This window comes from Nesoenas mayeri, assembly GCF_963082525.1.
Source record: "Nesoenas mayeri genome assembly, chromosome: 11".
Lineage (NCBI taxonomy): Eukaryota > Metazoa > Chordata > Aves > Columbiformes > Columbidae > Nesoenas > Nesoenas mayeri.
In genome coordinates, this window is record NC_137563.1 from 5,506,953 (window position 1) to 5,524,752 (window position 17,800).

Below are 17,800 nucleotides of genomic sequence, written 5' to 3' on the forward strand. Positions count from 1 at the left end.
GTGTGTTTTTTTTGCAGGTGTGTCAATTTTAATTCTGCCCAGTAGGTGGGACTTGGTGACTTTCGCACCGGGTTTTTTTTTTTTGTTATTTATTTATTTCCCCAGCCTCCCGTTGCAATCCTCCGGAGCGGCTGCCGGGGAGCGGCGGGCGCAGGGCGGCCGGGCCAGCGATGCATCCCCGCCCGCTGCCGCTGCCCTAGCGGGAATTACAGCCTCTCCGAGCCAGCTGCCAGCATGATTTCATCTGCTGGAGGATTTTTGCATCTGATCGCTTGAGGTTTTGTTGTGTTGTTTTTTTGCACACCCCCCCCTTTCCCCCCCCCTCCCCCCGTCTTTGTTTCATTCCCCCCTTCCCCCCCCCCCCCCCCCCTTGACCTTCCTCCATCCCCCCTTTCCTCCTCCTCCTCTTTTTTAGAAGCAGCAATCGGAGATGGATGTCTCTCTTTGCCCTACCAAGTGCACTTTCTGGAGGGTATTTTTGCTCTGGAGCATTTGGGGAGACTATCTGCTTTCGGTGCTGGCTTGCCCTGCTAATTGTCTTTGCAGCAAGACAGACATCAATTGCAAGAAACCGGATGATGGGAACCTCTTCCCTCTCTTGGAAGGGCAGGATTCAGGCAGCAGCAATGGCAACACGAGCATCAATATCACGGACATCTCAAGGAACATCACTTCCATGTAAGTGGGGGGTGTCCCCTGGCTCTCCCGGCGGGCAGGGTGCGGGCAGGGCTGCCTGTGCCGGGCTCAGGTGCCCTCGGCATTGCTGCGCTGCCTGGCAGAGCTCAGCCCTGCTGCCCGAGCAGGGGACGCAGACCCGGCTTTTACCCCTTACCCCATTCCCCCAAAAAATAATTTAAAAAAGGGCCCAGCAACAGTTTGGCCAAGGCTTAAGAGGAATAAAGTAAATAAGATTTGATTCCTTAGCAGGGGAGAGAGCAGCAGGCGAGGATGCTAAAGCTGCTGCTTCCTTTAACTGTTAGCTTCTGCAAGTGGTGGTGGTGGGGGGACGCCACAGCCACATATATACCCAAATTGGGCAAGAAAAGCAAGTTCTGAGCTGCTTGTTCTTTTTCTAGACTTTGGATCCGATTAGAATGTCTTTTTTTTTTTCATCCCCACAACAGAAAATGCTCCTTTCCCTGCCCTGGCTGAGTGTATCAGGGGATCTGCGGTTTCGCGTTTTTAAGGGGAGGAAAAAAAAATAGGACAGTGAGATGTCCCTTAAGTAGCTGATTTAACTCGCATTGTTATAATTTTGCAACTCGCTGTGGTGCTGCGATAGGGATTTGTGTGTTTTCGTCTCGGGGTGGTGGCGGTGAGGAGAAGCATCGGAGCAGGGAGATATTTTTAGTTGAGCACTTTGCGTTTGTTTGCATGCTTGTTTATCTGGAAAATCAACTTGAAGTTGCATTATCCTTGTTTGGAGAGACAGTTAGCAAAGCCCATGCTAATCTCATCAGAGTAGAGTCGAGAAAGGAATATATTTCCTTCTCCTGAATCCATCATACTCTGTGTGTGTGTATGAGGGGAAAAAAATATCCTCATCTCTTCCAATCTCTGCTCTTTATTTTCCAGTACATTTTTGGGTGAGATGAACCCTGAGCCATTTCATTATTCTAATGCTAATTGAAATGTGAGCATTTAGAGAAATGTAGCCCCCAGAGCAAGTTGCCAGTGGGAGTTGAGCAGAGAAGAGGTGGAATCCTTTATTCTGGCAGTTAAATGCAGCAAGGTTTGAAATGAGTAATGGAGGGTTATTTTTTTTTCCCCCACCTCGATGGCACAGTTGCATGGAAGGAGAGGGCTTTGCGGGGTCTCTTCTTGAAGCTGTTTTATTTGGTCACAGTGCAATTGCAGCATAGCCACGGTATAATTGCAGTGCCTCTTTCACAGCTCTGCTTGTCACCTTTGCTGGGTAAAGATGATGGGAGCCGCTTCCCTGCTTGCTTACAGGTTCATGAGATGCCCGAGCAGGTTTTCAGCACGTACCACTGACCCTGAACCCCCAGCCCTGTCTTTGCCTTGTCAGCAAACCTCTGTAAACCTAGCAGGAATGGGAAAAGTAAAGGGGAAAACTAATGCAACGCTCCCCTTCCAATTGTCACATATTTATCCTGCGTAGTGGTGCTTTTTCTTCTGAGATGCCGGAGGGATGTGGCCGATGCTGGGGAAGTCAGAGAAACTCGTGTGTGGGGTTTTTTTTTGCCTTGTGCTTGCTGTTTGTTGTGGTTTGGTTTTAACCCTTTGGGAGGCAGGGAACAGTAGGAAAGGCTGTGAAGGGTTTGGAAGCCACCAGGGTGAGCGTTGTGAGATGCACACATACGTCTGGACTGCTGCGAGAGGTAGTATTACATGAGTTCTTTGTGCCCAGAAAACATCTTTACTGCTTTGAAATTGAAAAATGTTGATAAGCAGGCTGTATAAAAGAGGTGGCATAAAAAAATGGACAACTCCAGAAAGATGTTGGGTATTTTTTTGAAGTAGAGCTTCTTTTAACTTGGGGAAGGAGAAGGTGGCAATTTTTGCTGGATGCTGTATGCATCTCTGCTCCACTGTGAGCAAAGCACGTTCCCTCACCTCCTGCATCGCTACTGGCCTTGCGCCTCCCTCCCTGGGCTCGGGGGCCAAGATGTAGAACTGGGGTGAACCTTGAAATGCCATGAGGGAGCCTGAGTGAAAACTTTCCCCAGAGATCTGTCTGTGCTTACTGGGAAGACAGCAGTGGTTCGTAGAGGATGCTTATGGGAGTAGAGGGATGGTTTGCATGGTGGAGCTGCTTCCTGGCAAAAAAGTGACTGCTGGAAGCCAGAATTGAACCTGTCTCTTTGTGCTCTGGTGTGGGAGCCATTGGGTCCTGCATCCTTCCAGGCTGATGTCAGACCTCTCCTTGCCAGCCCACACACCATGGATGCTGGGGCGAGGGGTGTGTAGAAGCCCAGCCTGGTCATCGCTGAATCACTCCTGGCACGTGGGTCTGATTCAGCTGGGCACCAAACAACTCTTCTCCCCATTTGCCGCCCTCATGGGGGCTTGGCTTCGCCAGGCAGCCTACCTTGTTTTTGGGCAGCGAGGAGGCAAATGCACCTTTGCTCGATAGGCTTGGGGCTGAATAGGGGAGGCTTAGCTCTGTCCTTGTGGCCAGGCAATGTGATGCTCCAGCTGGGTCCTCCCCAAGGCCCTGGGGGAGGTGGTGGTCTCTGCTCCATCCTGTGCCGGTGAAAAGGTGGTAGGATACAGGGTGGTGAGAACACCCTGGGGCTAAGCAGGGCCTTGCTCATGTGTGAAAGATAAGCTCAGCTTGGCAATCTAAGCTTGAGTGGTGCTGATGAAAAGCTGCCAGGGCCCATTCTGAGGGCTCTGGAGGAAGAAAGCAGTGTGAGCTGGCTTGGGGGGCTCGTCCCTTTGAGCCAGGGCAGAGGCCACTCCATACCAGCCCACCGAGGCAGGTCCCACCAGCATCAGGGGCCAAGCCATCAGGAGTTTTGGGTTATTTCACATCTAAGTGGCTGCTGACCCCAAGGCAAGGAGGACAGGGGATGCCCAGCCTGCAGCACTGCCCATGGAGGCTGGCAAGGCAGGCTAGCCCTGTTGATACCCCATTGTGGAGCCTCCTTTTGCACCCCTCAAATGAATAAATTTTGCTTTGATTGCTGCTGCTTTTTGGTTTCCCACCCATCTTCCTTTTCAGGGAGAGCAGAGCAGCTGCAGTCAGGGCTGGGTGGCTCCTGCCTGGGCTGGGGAGGATGGTGACACAAAACCTCTGTGCAAGTCCAGGTGGTGCCAGGTTAATGGTGAAGCAGGAGCAGGGCAGGAGGTTCCTGGCCTGAGATAGAGGTTGGGTTGGCTGCTGTCCTTCTGCCCTTTCCCAGCCTGCCCAGAAATGTATTCGGTTTCAGACTGCATCCCTGGGGATGTCAGTTCTGCACGCAGAACCCTGTGAGAGCTGCCAAGGGTCTTGTCTAGCTCAGGGGCTGGCTTGGACCCCAGCTGAGATGGCTCCGGTTTGGAGTTGGACTGTTGGACTTTGCCCTCCCTGTTCAGGGAAAGGACAACTGTGGGGCTGGGGTTTGTTCATTGCTTTTCCTTGTGCAGCTGGGTGGCCTTTGCTGTGTCCCCAGCCAGGTGTGACTTGTGGGGATGCTCAAGCCTTTCCATAACCCCACCTTCACCCTGTGATGTGGTGCTCCATCCTTTGCAAGACCTCCCCGAAAAGACCAGATACACAAGGAGAACTTCAGTCCTGGCGGTCCTGCAGCACAAAACCACTTCTTGTCACTGTGCTCCGAGTGGCCGGGGCGTTTGCCACTCTGGGTCCCTATCCATGACACTGTGGTGATGTGGCTGGTGCATGGGGTGGCCAGACTTGCTCCTGCTGGCATGTGTCGTTGTAATGGCAGACGCTGCGTGCTGGGGATGGACCGGGGAGTTACCCTTCTGGCAGCGTGGGCAGCGCCTGCATGCGCCAGCACGGTACGTGGGGAAGGACGGACGGAGGAGTTTGCCATCTGGGCCTCCCTACTTCTGAGCTGTTGCTATGGCACTGCAGAGATGCTGCCAGGCAGGCGGTGGTGGCCTACGTTTGTCACCTCTGGGCTCCCCTGAGGGAGGGAAATGTCCATAGTATATAATGCCTTGCTCCCTTTCCCAGCGTCACCAGGGGAGAATGGGGTTTCTTATGGTCAAATGGGTGGGTTTGTAGGGTTTACCTGTGCAGATCATAGCTGCGTGAGATGAATTCAGAGCAACCCAAGAGGATGTGGGTCATTGTAAAACACTGTGGGATGCAAGATTTTTGGGGTCTTACTTGCAGGTCTAAGGGGAAATATCTTCTCTCCCACCCCCGTGGACAGAAGAGCAGTCCCATTCTTTCCTGCAGGGCTGTCCCACCAGCCCACAGCAGCATTGGCTCCATCCTATGGGCCCGGCTCAGGGTGGGAGAGCTGCGTCAGAGCCGGTGTCGTCCCACTCGCTGCGTGGGAGCTGGGAGCACGTGGTGTGGAGAAGAGCGAGGGGGTGGGCAGAGTGGCAGCACCTCTTTGCTGTCGGCACGGGGAGAACCAAGGCATCATTGATGCCCATGTGCGCCTGCATCTGGGAATGAGAGAAGAAAGGGCAGGCATCTTATTGGAAGGGCTGGGGGAGCAGAACTTGCTTTTATGGTCCAAATAGCTGAGAGAGGGTTTCCTGTGATGCCCAGGCTGGTGATTGCTCTGCTTCAGACGCCAGAACACAAACTTTTGCCTTCATTGTGAATCAACCACAGCGTACTCAGTGTGCCTCATATGCTGCTGCTCTCCAGATATGAAGGGCTCTGCATTCCCAAAGCTTCCCATCCCATCATTCCTTCCATCTCCTGGCCCCAGAGGCTTTGGCTGCTGTAGAGACCATTCAAATGTTCCCTAATTCAATCCAGTTTTGTTTTTGAGGGCTCTTGTTTATGCTATGAGTGTCTGTCCTGAAGTATGTTAGGATGGGGGTGGTGAATGCAGCATGAGGCTGTAAGGACAGAAGAGGGTGCAGAGATGCTTGGGACAAGGAGGTGGGCTGAGATGTGGTTTTGATGCTCTAGAGGTTCTTTAAACCAGGAGCAGTGGGTCCTGACTGTCCCTGTATTGTCCCCCTTGCAATAGGGGATCAGGACAATGGCAGGTTCTGCCTTCTGCGACAAAGTAGCTGAACTTACACCGGGACAGCCTGGGGCTGGGTGAGTCCCCTGGTCTGGCTGCTGGCTTCTTGTCCTGCTCTCAAAGCCTTTCTCCCCACTCACTAGTGCTGGAAGGAGGCACTTTCTTGGCATGGGTGATGTCTGTGACCTCCCATATTTTTGCAGCTCTCCAGGCTATGTGCCAGGACAGAGCAGAAGAATCTGGGTTAGATGGGCCATAAAAGATGATTTTTGGAGGAGTCAGCTGTCAGAGCTGGGTCTCAGCTTGGCTTTCCCAGCAGTGGCCAGGCTAACACTGAGCAGAGAACATCAGGCACCCGAGAGTTACAGCCCCACTTTGTCTGGTACATGGGATTCCTGCTGGGTTGAGTCACCTGCCTTTTCATGCCAGTCTGCTGGTGTCTCTGTTCCCCTTTTGCCTGATCCTACTGGGCTCCCCAAGTGCTCCCCAGCCATGTGTGCATTGCCTGGCTCTGCAGATGGTCTACACCAAGTATTTCTCTGGGGAGGAAAAAATTTTGGTGCCTGTCAGGACTTCCCAGGCTTTTTCTGAGGTGAATATGGGTCCTGAGCTGCTGCCTGGACAGGAGGAGCTGGTGACCTGGATGGTTTCAGGGTGCATGTGGAATCTCCTCAACCTTCATCTCCTGTAGGGTTTGGGGAGGTCTAAGTCAGCTCTGCGTGCTGGCTTGTCTCCTTGGGCTTGGAGAAGTGAGATGAGGATGCTTCAGGTCTAGGACAGCTGTTTCATGGGGGGAAGAAGCAGAAATGGAAGGGAGGACACTGAGGAAGGACCTGCCTTGCTGCCTTTAGAGGTTTGGAGATGTGTTGCCTCTGGGCTAGGGACTCTTGTAGAGCGCAGTTAGGGAAAGCTATCTGGGTCTGCTCTACCCCATCAGCTCACCTCTGTGGGTGTGACACCATCATGTGCTTTGGCATGAGGCTTCTCATGGTCTCCTAAAGACCTGTGACCATCCATGCACCCAGTAATGCTGGGCTCTTTCAGTAAACCCCCCCAAAGAGACCATGGGATGTCCCATGGGATCACCCTTGGGTAGGTAGGTCGTGCTCAGTGATGCTGGGCAGTGCTACCCTGGCACGCTGGTTTGTCCTGCTCAGTACCCATGCCAGGTGTTGCCCAAGAGTTTTTATGGTTGGATTTGGTGTATCCCGTTCAAGGGGGGCTGCAGTCAAGTGGGGAGTAGACCAAGCCCTGGGTTTGCCAGGCTTCCAGAAGAGAGTGTTAATAGTGCTTGTGGCTTGCTGTATTATTTACCAGTCTCTGTGCAAGAACAGTAATTTTGAGCTTGAGAGTTTCCTGCAGCAGGAGGATTTTACTGGGTTGTACAGGTGCTTTCAAGCAGGTGTGTTAGATAGCGGCCTGTGTGCTCTGGTCACCCCCAAATTCTCTTGCTCTTCCCCTCTACACCAAGGGGTCCACAGCAGAATCCCTGCTGAGGCACTGCTGTGGGGTGAGCTTCTCGGTCAGAGGCTGCAGTTTTGTATGGCAGTTGGATAATGCAGGCATTTTGTACCCTGCATGAAGAGATGGACACCAGCAGCCTCATGCTATGCTCCAGGTCCCAGAGGGCCATGCACAGGTCACCAGGACCACAGCTGCAATGGGCTATTCCCCATGTTCCATCTCCCAGACTCACAAGGCTGCTCCAGACAGATGCTATTGGGCGGGAGCTCTTGCAAATGAGCAGCTCCGGGGCTGTGCCATAACCCCCCAACCCCAAGTGAGCCTCTGTCCCTGGGGCAGGCGGAGCCCAGCTCAGCCCCGTGCACCCTCTGTTCGGCTCATCCTCTCCTTATCCTCCTCTTTCTTCCCCGGTTGGAGGTGGCTGTGCCGCTAGAGGGCAAGCGGCAGCGTGAGACAGCCCCGGCTCCGGGATGCGCCGGCTGCGACAGGGAGAGGGCGGCCGGGTCGGGGGATGCGGGAGCGGCTGAGGGTGGCGGGGACGGAGGGGTCAAGTCGCCGCTTGCTGTCCTGCGGGACAAGGTCTATTGCCCTGGGGTGTCTGTGCTGCCCCGCGGCTCTTGGACTCCAACCCGCTCAGTATCTCGGTTCCTAAGGGGACACCCCGTGGTGTCAGAGGGTCCCCTGGGGTGCAGCTGGGTGCTGGGTCACGGCTTGCTCAGCGCTGCTGTGGGAGGATGTGGCCAGTGCACCCCCATATACCAATAGCTCTTACACCAGAGCTGCAAGTGATGCAGCCCCAGCACTTCTGTGAATTGAGGTGATTTGCAGCTTTTTGGAAAGTGTTGACCCAGCCAGAGCGGGTGCTGGGGGGAGGTGTTGCTGGGCTGTTTGAAGTGTCGGGCAAGAGGTGCCTGATTGGGGTGATGTGCTGCTGTCTGCAACCAGCTTGTGGCTGTGCCTGGTCTGCAAAGAAGCTCCTCACAGCTCTGCCCATTTTAATATTGGGGAAACTGAGGCACAGAGCAGTGGAATGGGGATGAAGACCCTTCAGCCCATCACCAGCCAGGGTTTAAGGAGAGGCCAAGCATGGAGGGAGGGATAAACAAGGCTGTGATATCAGTCCTGTTGTATTGAACATCCATGGGAAGTGTCCCCAGAGGAATTCTGGATGTAGAGGCAAGAGGGCACAGGCTGAGAGCTGTCTCTGGATACCTCCAGGGTGAGCTGGATGCTCTTTTCTTCTCTGATTAACCCTTTGCTGCAGAGATTGGATGGAGATTGGCAGGCTAAAGAGGCCACATGGCCTTTCTCAATGGGGAAAGGCTGAGAAGAGCCTGGTGTGAGAGAGGGAAAGGGTTGAGTGGTGGTAGGAAGCTGGTCTTGACCTTGCAGCATCTTCCTTATGCAGCTCCTGAGGGATACCTCATCCTCCCTGGCCCCTGGGCCAAAGATGGGCTGGTTATTTCCCTCCTGGCTGTTGCCAGTGTGGTGGAAGGGCTGTGACACCCAGTGGTCCCACAATGCAACAGCAAATGGATCCCCAGCATCATGCTGATTATGTTTGGGTGGATGTGTGTTGGGGTATGGGTGATGGATATGCGTTAGAGCTGTGATATTGCTCAGGGTCTGGATTTGACTTCATTTGAAGAAAAGGAGATTAAAATCTCTCTGGGCTCCCCTTGGAAGGCGGCACTGAAGTCAGTGCCCAACTATCAAGGCTCTTCCACCAGCATCTGCCCTTGTGTATCTCCATCCCGCCATGTACCACCCTGTTTCCAGACCTCATGGGGCTGTGCTGTGACCTGTTCCTTTCTGTGTGAGACTTGACCCCTGCTTGCCTGAAAGAATAGCACCAAGAAAATATCTACTGTATTTTTAGCTTGTTTTCATGTGATGTAGCATTTGGGGAACTGAAAGAGAATTCAGAACTGTGTGTGCAGCCAGCTTTCCTCCAGCTGCCATCCAGTGCTCCAGTGTAGGAGATAATGGAGCCTGTTAGTGACTGTCCCCATTCTGTACCCCACCTCCAGTGTGTGCCATCATCCCTACCTTCCCCTTCTCCCAGCTGTGGTCTGCCTAAATGGAAAGGAAAACTTCTTTAAAATTAGAAACAAGAGTCCCAGCAATGGAGCAGAATGGTCAGGAAAGATTTCCAAGGGAGTGTGATAGTGTGGTGGCTTTGGGTGCTTCTCCCTGACCTCAGTGTTTGTTGCAGTGATAACTGAATGGTCTTGGGATGCTGGGGTTCCAGGGAAGGATGCAGGGAGATGCTGAGCCCAGGTGCTATCCCCCTGCAGCCCTCTTGCTGCTCTGTGCTGGGCCAAGTTTTGCTGGGGCACTGATGCCTTTGTTGGCTGCACCACAGTGTCCCTGGAGGACTAAGAAGTAGGTAGAAGCAGATGTGAGCATGGTGAAGTCCCCATCCTCCTGGGTTGTGCAAGTCTGTCCCTTAACTAGCTCTCCTCAGGCAGTTCCCACCAGGAAATGTTAATGTGGAAATGCTCAAACAGATGCTGGGAATTTGAGTGCTGCTGAGGACCCTGCACGCTCAGGGGTTTTGCCAGGATAAATTAGGAAAATGAGTGCTCAGCGGAGACACAGTGATGCCAGGCTGTCCTGACCCTACTGGGACTTGAAGCCACATGGGGGAGAGCCCGAGTGCCTCCAGCTGCTGACCTTCTCTCTACTCCTGGAGCAGCTCTGGCCTCATCTCCATTCCTGTGCTCTCTGTGGAAATGCTGTGCAGCAGTCTGGGCTGGGAACCAGGAGTCCTGGCTCTCTGGTCTGGGGTCCAGCTGTGCAAATGCTCCCAGGGGCTGTCTGCCCTTGTCCTGGACCACAGCCCTTCTTCTGCCTGCTTCTAACCCAGACAGGCAAGAGCAGCTTGGGCATCCCTCCTTGTCCGTCCTGGTATGGATGGGATTGCCTCTGGGTAGCTCTGTGACTTGTACAGCTGGAAATCTCTCTTTTGTCCCCCAAACCTCTTGCCTCCAGAGTGCAGCTGGGTGCTCCTGGGGCAGTGATGTGTGCCCTGGTTTTGGCTGTCTCCTGCCTTCCCTGTGCTCTCCCAGCCAAAATATATCCTAGGAAAAGCAAGCTGAATGCCATCGAGTCACTTGGTGGCTGTTGCTGAGCAGCCTGGGGAGCAAGCAAAGTTCAGTGGGACACAGGGTCAAGGATGCTGCTTGTTCCCAGCTCCTCAGCCTGCCAAGAGCATCCCTGTCCTCTTGGGGCTCTCTATGTGCCGGTTCAGAGAAGCCAAATGTTACTGGGGACTGTTTCTGAGGTTGAGCTTCCCATAGGCTCTGTACACACCAATACTGCCCTCTGTCTCACCAGCTGTCCCAGGCTCTCCAGTGGGGAGGACAGCACAGAGCTGGGTCAGTGTCAGAGCAGCAGCCAGGTGCTCTCTTGTCAAGTGCTGTGCCCCTCATTTCAGGTTGTGATGGGTGCTGGAGGGTGTCCTTGGGAGCATCAGAGCAAAGCCTGAGCTTGAGGAGTGCACGCAGGGTGCTGATGTGGTGCAGTGATGCTGGCTGGACAGGGAGAGACTCTCTGTAACAGGGAGCTCTGCAGGGCCTGGCACACTGGGGGTTAATGGCAAGTGCACCAGCAGCTGGAGCAGATTTGGGTGAGGCAGAGCCCAATTAGGCTGAAGAGGCATCAGGTGGGAGAGCTGGGGTGTGGCATTGAAGCTTGTTAGGGTTTGTGGGTGAGGAAGGCAGGTGGTTGCTGTACTCAGGATGCTACAGAAGCTGTTTTGGAAAGAGAAGCTGGAGCTGGGGTGCTCTCAGGTATGAAGCTGTGCAGGTTGTCTGCCCTGGCTCCGGGCAGGGGGGCGGCTGGGAGGGATGTGGGTGCCTGTAGCTGGTCCCTGGAGCAGTTTTGGCTGCTTGCTCAGTGATGGGGTGATGTGTGGTGGTGCCCATCTTTGTGTCCCCCCCAGCACTTTGTGGGCTGATCCTCTGGTCCTTAGGGGTTCAAGCTCTTGACTCCTTATTTGTAGCTGAGATTCCATCTTGGGGCCAAAAGGCACTGATTTGGGCAACCCTGCCTGGACATCCTCCTCTCTGTGCTTTGTCCTGCCTGTGCCCTTCTCCAGGTCTGAGTGGTTGAACTCCCTCATGTCCCCAGCCTGAGCTGTGCCTGATGTTGCTTTGTGTCATAGATAAGCTCTTGCTTCCAGGAGGGATGGTGGTGAGATCCTCATTTGCCCCAGGCTTCTCACCAGCCCTGGGCAGGCTGCCCAGCACCAGGGGAAGGATCCCTGCCTTCCAAAAGGCATGGATAACGTAGATTTATTTATTCAGAGACTTAATTAGCATCTTTAAATATTAAATAGTAAACAAACTGCATCTAGTGGGATCAACATTTACAAACAGGGATTTTATTTTTTCTCTCTATCTCTGGGACATGCACTTGTTTAAGTGTTTGGAGAGAGTTACTGACTGCTAGTGGGCTCTGGCTGATGGGCAGGAGATGGGTCCATAGTGCTGCTCGTGAAGGGCCATGAACAGACAGAAGGGCTGGGGAAAAAGGAAGCAGAGAAGCAGGGCTGTGTGCTTGGAGCACGGGTGTTGGGGAATTGCAGAGTTAAGTGCTGGATATCAGTAATTCTCTGCAGGATGTGCCATTCCCTCCTGCCCAGGCAGGTGGAAGGGGACAGGCAGGAGATGGAGGTTCCTGCTATGGCACAGCTAATTGCAATCAAAAGGTGGTGGTCCCTGCAAGGGGAGGTGGTTTGCAACTGATCTGCATCCTATTATCTCTGCAAATGGAGGCCTGCCTGGTAGCAGATTACACTGGGGGTTATTTATTGGCAACGCACTGTACAGTTTTAATTTTTCCTTTTTGCTTATTCAGGCTTTAGCTCCAGAGGAAAATAGCCTGCGGTGGCTTTGGAATGGATTCTCTCTGCCCCATTAACTTATTCAGTGAGTTTAATGGGCCTTTTTTTCTCTGAGCCTTGAAGCCATCATTAAAAGGCAGAGATTTATAAAAGCAAAGATACTACTGAGCTTTAGTCAAACTTTGGGGTAGAGGGGTGGGGGGCAATGGTGTTGTCACTGCTTGTGGTTTGGGTGAAGATGTACAGGTTTTTGCTCAGGGTTGTTGTGAGGGTTGGGTGCTGCTATTGTGACTCTCTGGAAGTTTTACTTCAAGAGAACCAGGTTGTTTGGGGTGCTGCACTTGCGGCTCGTGTTTCTCTGCTGGGGAGATGCCTCTGTGGAGCTGTGGAACCTGTTGGGCTGGGAGCAAACCCTCATCTGTGAGTGATGGGATGTTATCTGGGATCTTAAGCTTTGGGATATTGCCCAGTATAACTTTTAACTCATCTGCACCACAAAGCTGCCAGGAGCTGCTGTCACTCCAGGCTGGGAGAAACTTTGCTTGCTTTCTGTAGGCTGCTCACAACTTGATTTTTATCTCGTTTATGCCATGCTGGGGCTGGGCAGTACTTGGTGCTTTCATGGGGGTCTGTGGTCAATGCTTGGAGCCCATCTTCTTTTTCCCTCTGCTAGTGGCATATGGTCCTATTGCATCCCTGTGCTGAGCAACCCAGGGCTGTGAGAAATGGGGTGTCCCCTGCAGGGATTGCACTTGCTAAGCCTGTGGTCTCCTGGTATCTGAGGAGCATCTGGAGAACAACACAGACATTAAATGTCTGAGTAAATTCCATCTTTTTTGGGTTCTTCTAGGGCCAGCCCCTCCAACTGTTGTGTTTCAAATCAGGCGTGGTATCTTTTTGAGGAGTAAATGCAAGACATGGGTTGGAATGTCATCGAGGGGCACCCTCCTGCTGGCACGGTTAAATTTTTGGTTCAGGAGTGGGAAGAAGATGCAGTGGGAGAGGGGAAGGACCTGCTTGCCCAGACCGATGTGCTCAGGGTTGCACATCCGAGGCTGAGCCCAGACCCTGGCTCCTGCTGGGTGCTGGATGCAACTGCAAAATGGGACTGGAAACTGGGTGATGTGACTTGTGTGCATCTGTGCTGGTGGCCCTGGGGCTGGCTTGCTCATCTTGCTGTGGGATGAAGGGAGGGCAGACTGTGACCTCTGCCTGTCTGTCTCCAGCCTGGCAGCCCCATGCTGTTGGTGGTGGCGAGGAGCCTTTGCAGCAGCAGAAACACTGCCTTGCTGCCAGCGGATGGGCTGCACCAGACTGGTGGGCATGGGCTGTGGGGCTTGTCAGGAGGAAGAGCCTTCAGGAGGAGATGTCTGAGGATCTGCTATTTGTAGCCTCCCAGAGGGACTGGCCTTGGAGCGCTGCCTTGGGGTGGTGGCAGGACAGGGACGTGCTTAAATGACCCTGGGAGTGCTGTGGTCAAGCAGAAGCCAGCTTGCAGCCATGCTGGGATGGAGAGGATCCCTGATGACCTCTCTATGTGACCTCTAGAGCAAGGAAGAGGCTTGCTGCAAATCCATCTGCTACTGTGCCCCTCCCTGGGTCACAGCGGTTAGAAGAAGGAGACACTAATTTCCTAATAAACACCCATAAAAAGTAGTTCTCCCCTGCCCCTGTAGATCTTTGCCTCCTTGGTGCTACCTGCTTTGTAAATTGCTGCTAACCCTGTAAATCACCCTCTGCCTCACCTGACCTCCCCTGAAACTGTCCCTTCCCTGTAAATCCTCTATCCCCATCAGTTTTCTGCTGCCAACCCCCTTGCTCTGTCTGTGCTGTAAATCCTGAGCCCCAGTCAGGCTGGAGGAGAAGGTGCAGTGATGGAGAGCAGCTTCCCTGGGGTGGGATAATCCCTCCTGACAGCTTTCCCAGGACTCGCTTGCCAGCAGGAGCTGGTGGAGGATGTTCTGCCCAGCTGCCTGCAGGGAAGGTCATCTTTGCACTGGAAGCAGGACAAGGCTGGGCTGTCTTCTCCGTCCTCTGACCTGCAGCCAGCTGGGTGCAAACTCAAGGGTGTTGGTGGAACCTGTGCCTGACCACAGGCATCCCAGCACTTGGGAGGGCTCCTGAAGAGGGCTGCTCCCCCAGGACGTGTTTCTAAAAATAGCCAGAATGAAGAGGAAATCTCCATTCATGCCTCAAAAGGTCATCTAGTCAAATCCCCCTGCTGGAGCAAGAATGGAGAACCATCAGCTGAGCTTCTGCTGGATAGGTGCTGGTGCCCCGTTTCTGAGCCCCAAGTTGCTGGGGTGACCATGCTGTGCTTTTTCCTCTTATTGATGGTGCTGGAACAGCACGTAGGAGCTGAGGCAAGGGGTCTGGCAGAGACCTGATCAAAGGGAGGTGTAGGAAGACAAAAGTGGGAGCATTGCCTGAGTGCCATGAGCTGTGTTGTCCGAAAACCCAGCCTTACTGCTCAGCCCAGGCATGTTGGGCTGTGCCAGGGTGTGCAAGAGGAGGTGTTTGTGTCTTCACGAGAAAAGCTGTGGTTAGCGATGATGGCTTGGCCCATGTGGGTGGCTCAGCCTTGATCCAGGCTGGTCGTGCTGCTGCTTTGGTGTGGCTGGATGGAGCGTACTGAGGGTGTGCAAGCACCTGGCACCCAGACAGGGTGTTATTTGGCATGTGAACTACTGAGCCTTTCTACGTCCAAGGGCTTAATGAGCAGAAACTGATTATGCTCCAAAACAGCTGCCTTTTTCCTCCTAATGGGCAGGAATGAGCATTACCCTGAAATGCGTGAGCAGCTTTGCCCCACTCCCACAGAGGTCAGTGGATCACACAGCAGAAGATGTGCAGTCAGAGCCGGGATGGAGTCACCAGAGTGATTTGGGATGGTGCTGTCACCAAAGCTGCTGCATGCACACAGGGTTTAGAGACTTCTGCTTGGCTCTCAGTGGAGGATAATGTTGCAGAAGGTCTGTGTTTCTCATGGTGTGTCTTTCCAGATGCACCAAACCCCCAAGGTGTGAGTGGGAATCTGGGGTGCTGGCATAGGGCAGGGGAGCACAGCCCTTCCTGACCTCCACAAGCCCCAAGCCTGGCGGAGCTCCTCAACCACCTGAGTGGTTCATGGTTTGGTTTGTAGATGTGCTGGCCCTGACTCGCCATGGACCTTGTGTGTCCTTTGGGAAGGCATTGACCAGTGACATTTGTGGCTCAGATCTGCCTGATCACCCCAAGGGTAGTTGCCAGAAGACTTGCACAAAAAACAAGGTGATGCTCAGGGATGGCTGATTCAGGCATTAATATTAACTGCTCATGCTGCTGGCAGTGCTCTGCGATGGACCTGGGCTTGACCCAGGTGGGTGTTTCCTTTAGACCTTTCTCCTGCGGCCAAATATCCTTTATTCTTTTCTTTATTACTTTTTTGGGTTTTTTTTGATTAGTTTTTCTTGTGTATCTTGTGTCTGAGGCCAGTTGTGTATTAATGCTGGGCTTATGATACTGCTGTGCTCTGACTTTGGGAGGAGGAGGAGATGAGTATGGTGGCAGCACAGGGATGCTGACAGCACCGGGGAAGACAGGGGGCAGCGGAGGAGAGCAGAGGCAGATTTTCAAAATCCATATAAATAGCAAAAATAAATTTCCAGCAAACGTTTCCAGTCCTGCTGTATTAAGAAAGTGAAGCACTAGAGGATAAGGAAGCATGAGCAATAACAGCAGGGATTTAGAAAGAATAAATCTTGCCAGACAAACCTGATTGCTTTTTCTTTTTGATGGAATCACAAAATTAGTGGCTGAGCAGAACGTGGAAATCCTAATATATTTGGATTTAGCAAAGCATTTGATATAGTGTCTCGCCAAATCTTACTCTTAAAATTAGTTCAGTTTGCCTTGGATATGACGCTGCCAAATGGACTGAAAACTGGCTTAGGGCTCTAAGCAAATAGCATTGGGCTGCATTTGGGGAGAGAGGGAGCTGTGGGAGCAGATCTGTGAACTGGCTTTTTTATGGGAAAAAAAAATCCCAAAACTACAGAAAACTCCCAAAATAATAATTGAAAAAAAAACCCCAGGAATGTGAGCTCAGTTTGTGGCACCTTATAACAGGAATATTGGCAAACTAGAGAGAGTGCAGAGGAAAGCAAGGCAGAAAAAAACCCAAACCAAACCATTGGAAGGGTCATATTACCCTTGGAGGGAGATGGGGGCTGAGAAAGTCCCAGGGCTGGAGGCATTTTGGGGAGGAGCAGCTGGTGGCCCATGGGGCTGAGATGAATATTTGGGCTGTTGTTGGGACCTGGCAGTGAGCACCTCAGCGCCTTCGCCCCCGCGCAGTGGAGAATTTCTAAGCTGCCCATTTCACGGCCCTTTCCAGATATTATCGAATAAGTGGGGAAAATATTCACCATGACTGTCGGAAAGAACATCCCTGACTGGGGGAGCTGGGCACTTTTCCTCTGGGAAAATCTTGAGTCTCAGAGCAAGCATGAAGAGATGACCCTGGGTGATTTGGGTCAGTAGATGGTGGATTTTCCTGGGTCGGTTCTTGATTGGGAAGCAGAGAGGTGATTATAGCTATCTCGAGGTGCTGCCTCCTGCAATATCTGTCTATACCCTGCAAGCATCTATTTATGATCAGGGAAAAGGCTGGGAAACTGCTGGTGGCAGCTGGAGTGCAGGTGTGCCCCCAAGGGAGGATGACTGAGTCCCTGCATGTTTAACAGCTCGTGGAGAGGTAGTGGCCCCCTGGTCACCTTGCAGAGGTAGGACAGGATAGCTTGATGCCCCTCACAGGATTTTATGTGGGTGGTTGATTCCCTGTCTGTAGAGATCACGAAGGATGAGATCTTCCACCAAGTTCATGCTTGAAGGTGTCTGTCTGTCATCCTGAGCTACTGGAATCCTTTAGCACTTGTTTGAGGCATGGAGGAGACACTGAGTGCGTGGAGGCTTTTGGCATAACTGTAATGTTCCCATGAGGTGAGGGAATATGTCCATCAGCAATGGCTATTTTGATCAATTGGGTTGTACCTGGGCCATCGCTCTTCACTGCTAGTGCAATGGCTTAGGTGAGACAGACATATCCATTTGCTTTTTAAAATCAAATCTATGCCTTCTGATACAAATGCAAAGAAACTTTCAGAATAGAAAAGGCAGTTTGTTGCTTTTCCTAGGGAGCAGCTATCAATACCTTGCATTGTTGAGCCAGCCTCGTGGGGCAGGAGTTAGCTGGGCTGAACCAGACTTAAGGAGACAGCCTTGGAAAAGAGCTGAGAAGGGCTCCTACAAGATGGGATGGCTTTGTGTTGGTGTTCTGGTCTCCCTGGGGAAGCACAGGGTTTCTTCACCCCCATTCTCCAGTCCTTCAAGTGGTCCCCGCTTTGCGTTGCTCCCTGCCCAAGGCTGAACCTGCTGGGGGGGTGGTGGTGGGACAGGCCTGAACCAGGCAAGGTTTGGGAAGTATTTTTAGCTGTTCTAATTGTGGCAAATAAATGCCATTCGTTCTTGTTGGGATTGAGCTACGGCTAAATCACAACTAGTTCTAATGATGATAATTACCGGATTTCAATATTTATAGAAACGGGCGCTTCCTTCGTATCGGCGGCTGCCGCTGTGCTCTCACCTTCACAAATCGAAACCTTGGCTCATTATCGCTGCAGCTATTTATTTACTTGCACATTTTTAACCCACAGATGGCAACGTATGAGAAATTGGAGATGATATGGGTCTGTTGGGGATGTTGTAGTCTTTGGGTAGAAGATGTGGGATGAATAGGAAAGCATCTCCCAAAGACTTGCTGGATCAATTCTTGCTTTTTGAGCACTCTTGAGAGATGTTCTCAGGTCTGCAAGCTTGCCTG

The 17,800-nt window shown here is 52.5% G+C and overlaps 1 protein-coding gene across 4 annotated transcripts in view; it reads left to right on the top strand.

Moving 5' to 3' along the window:
- Nucleotides 1-415: 415 nt before the first annotated feature.
- Nucleotides 416-17,800, top strand: part of NTRK3 (neurotrophic receptor tyrosine kinase 3) — a gene marked incomplete at its 5' end in the record, with an annotated part of 209,275 nt that continues 191,890 nt past the window's right edge. For 3 of the 4 annotated variants that reach the window (XM_080351173.1, XM_080351174.1, XM_080351175.1), the window contains one exon: nt 431-678. In XM_080351173.1, coding sequence (XP_080207299.1) covers nt 431-678 — 248 coding nt within the window. Of the gene's footprint in view, nt 679-17,800 lie in introns of all 4 variants that reach the window. The other variant, XM_080351172.1, reaches the window with a different exon arrangement.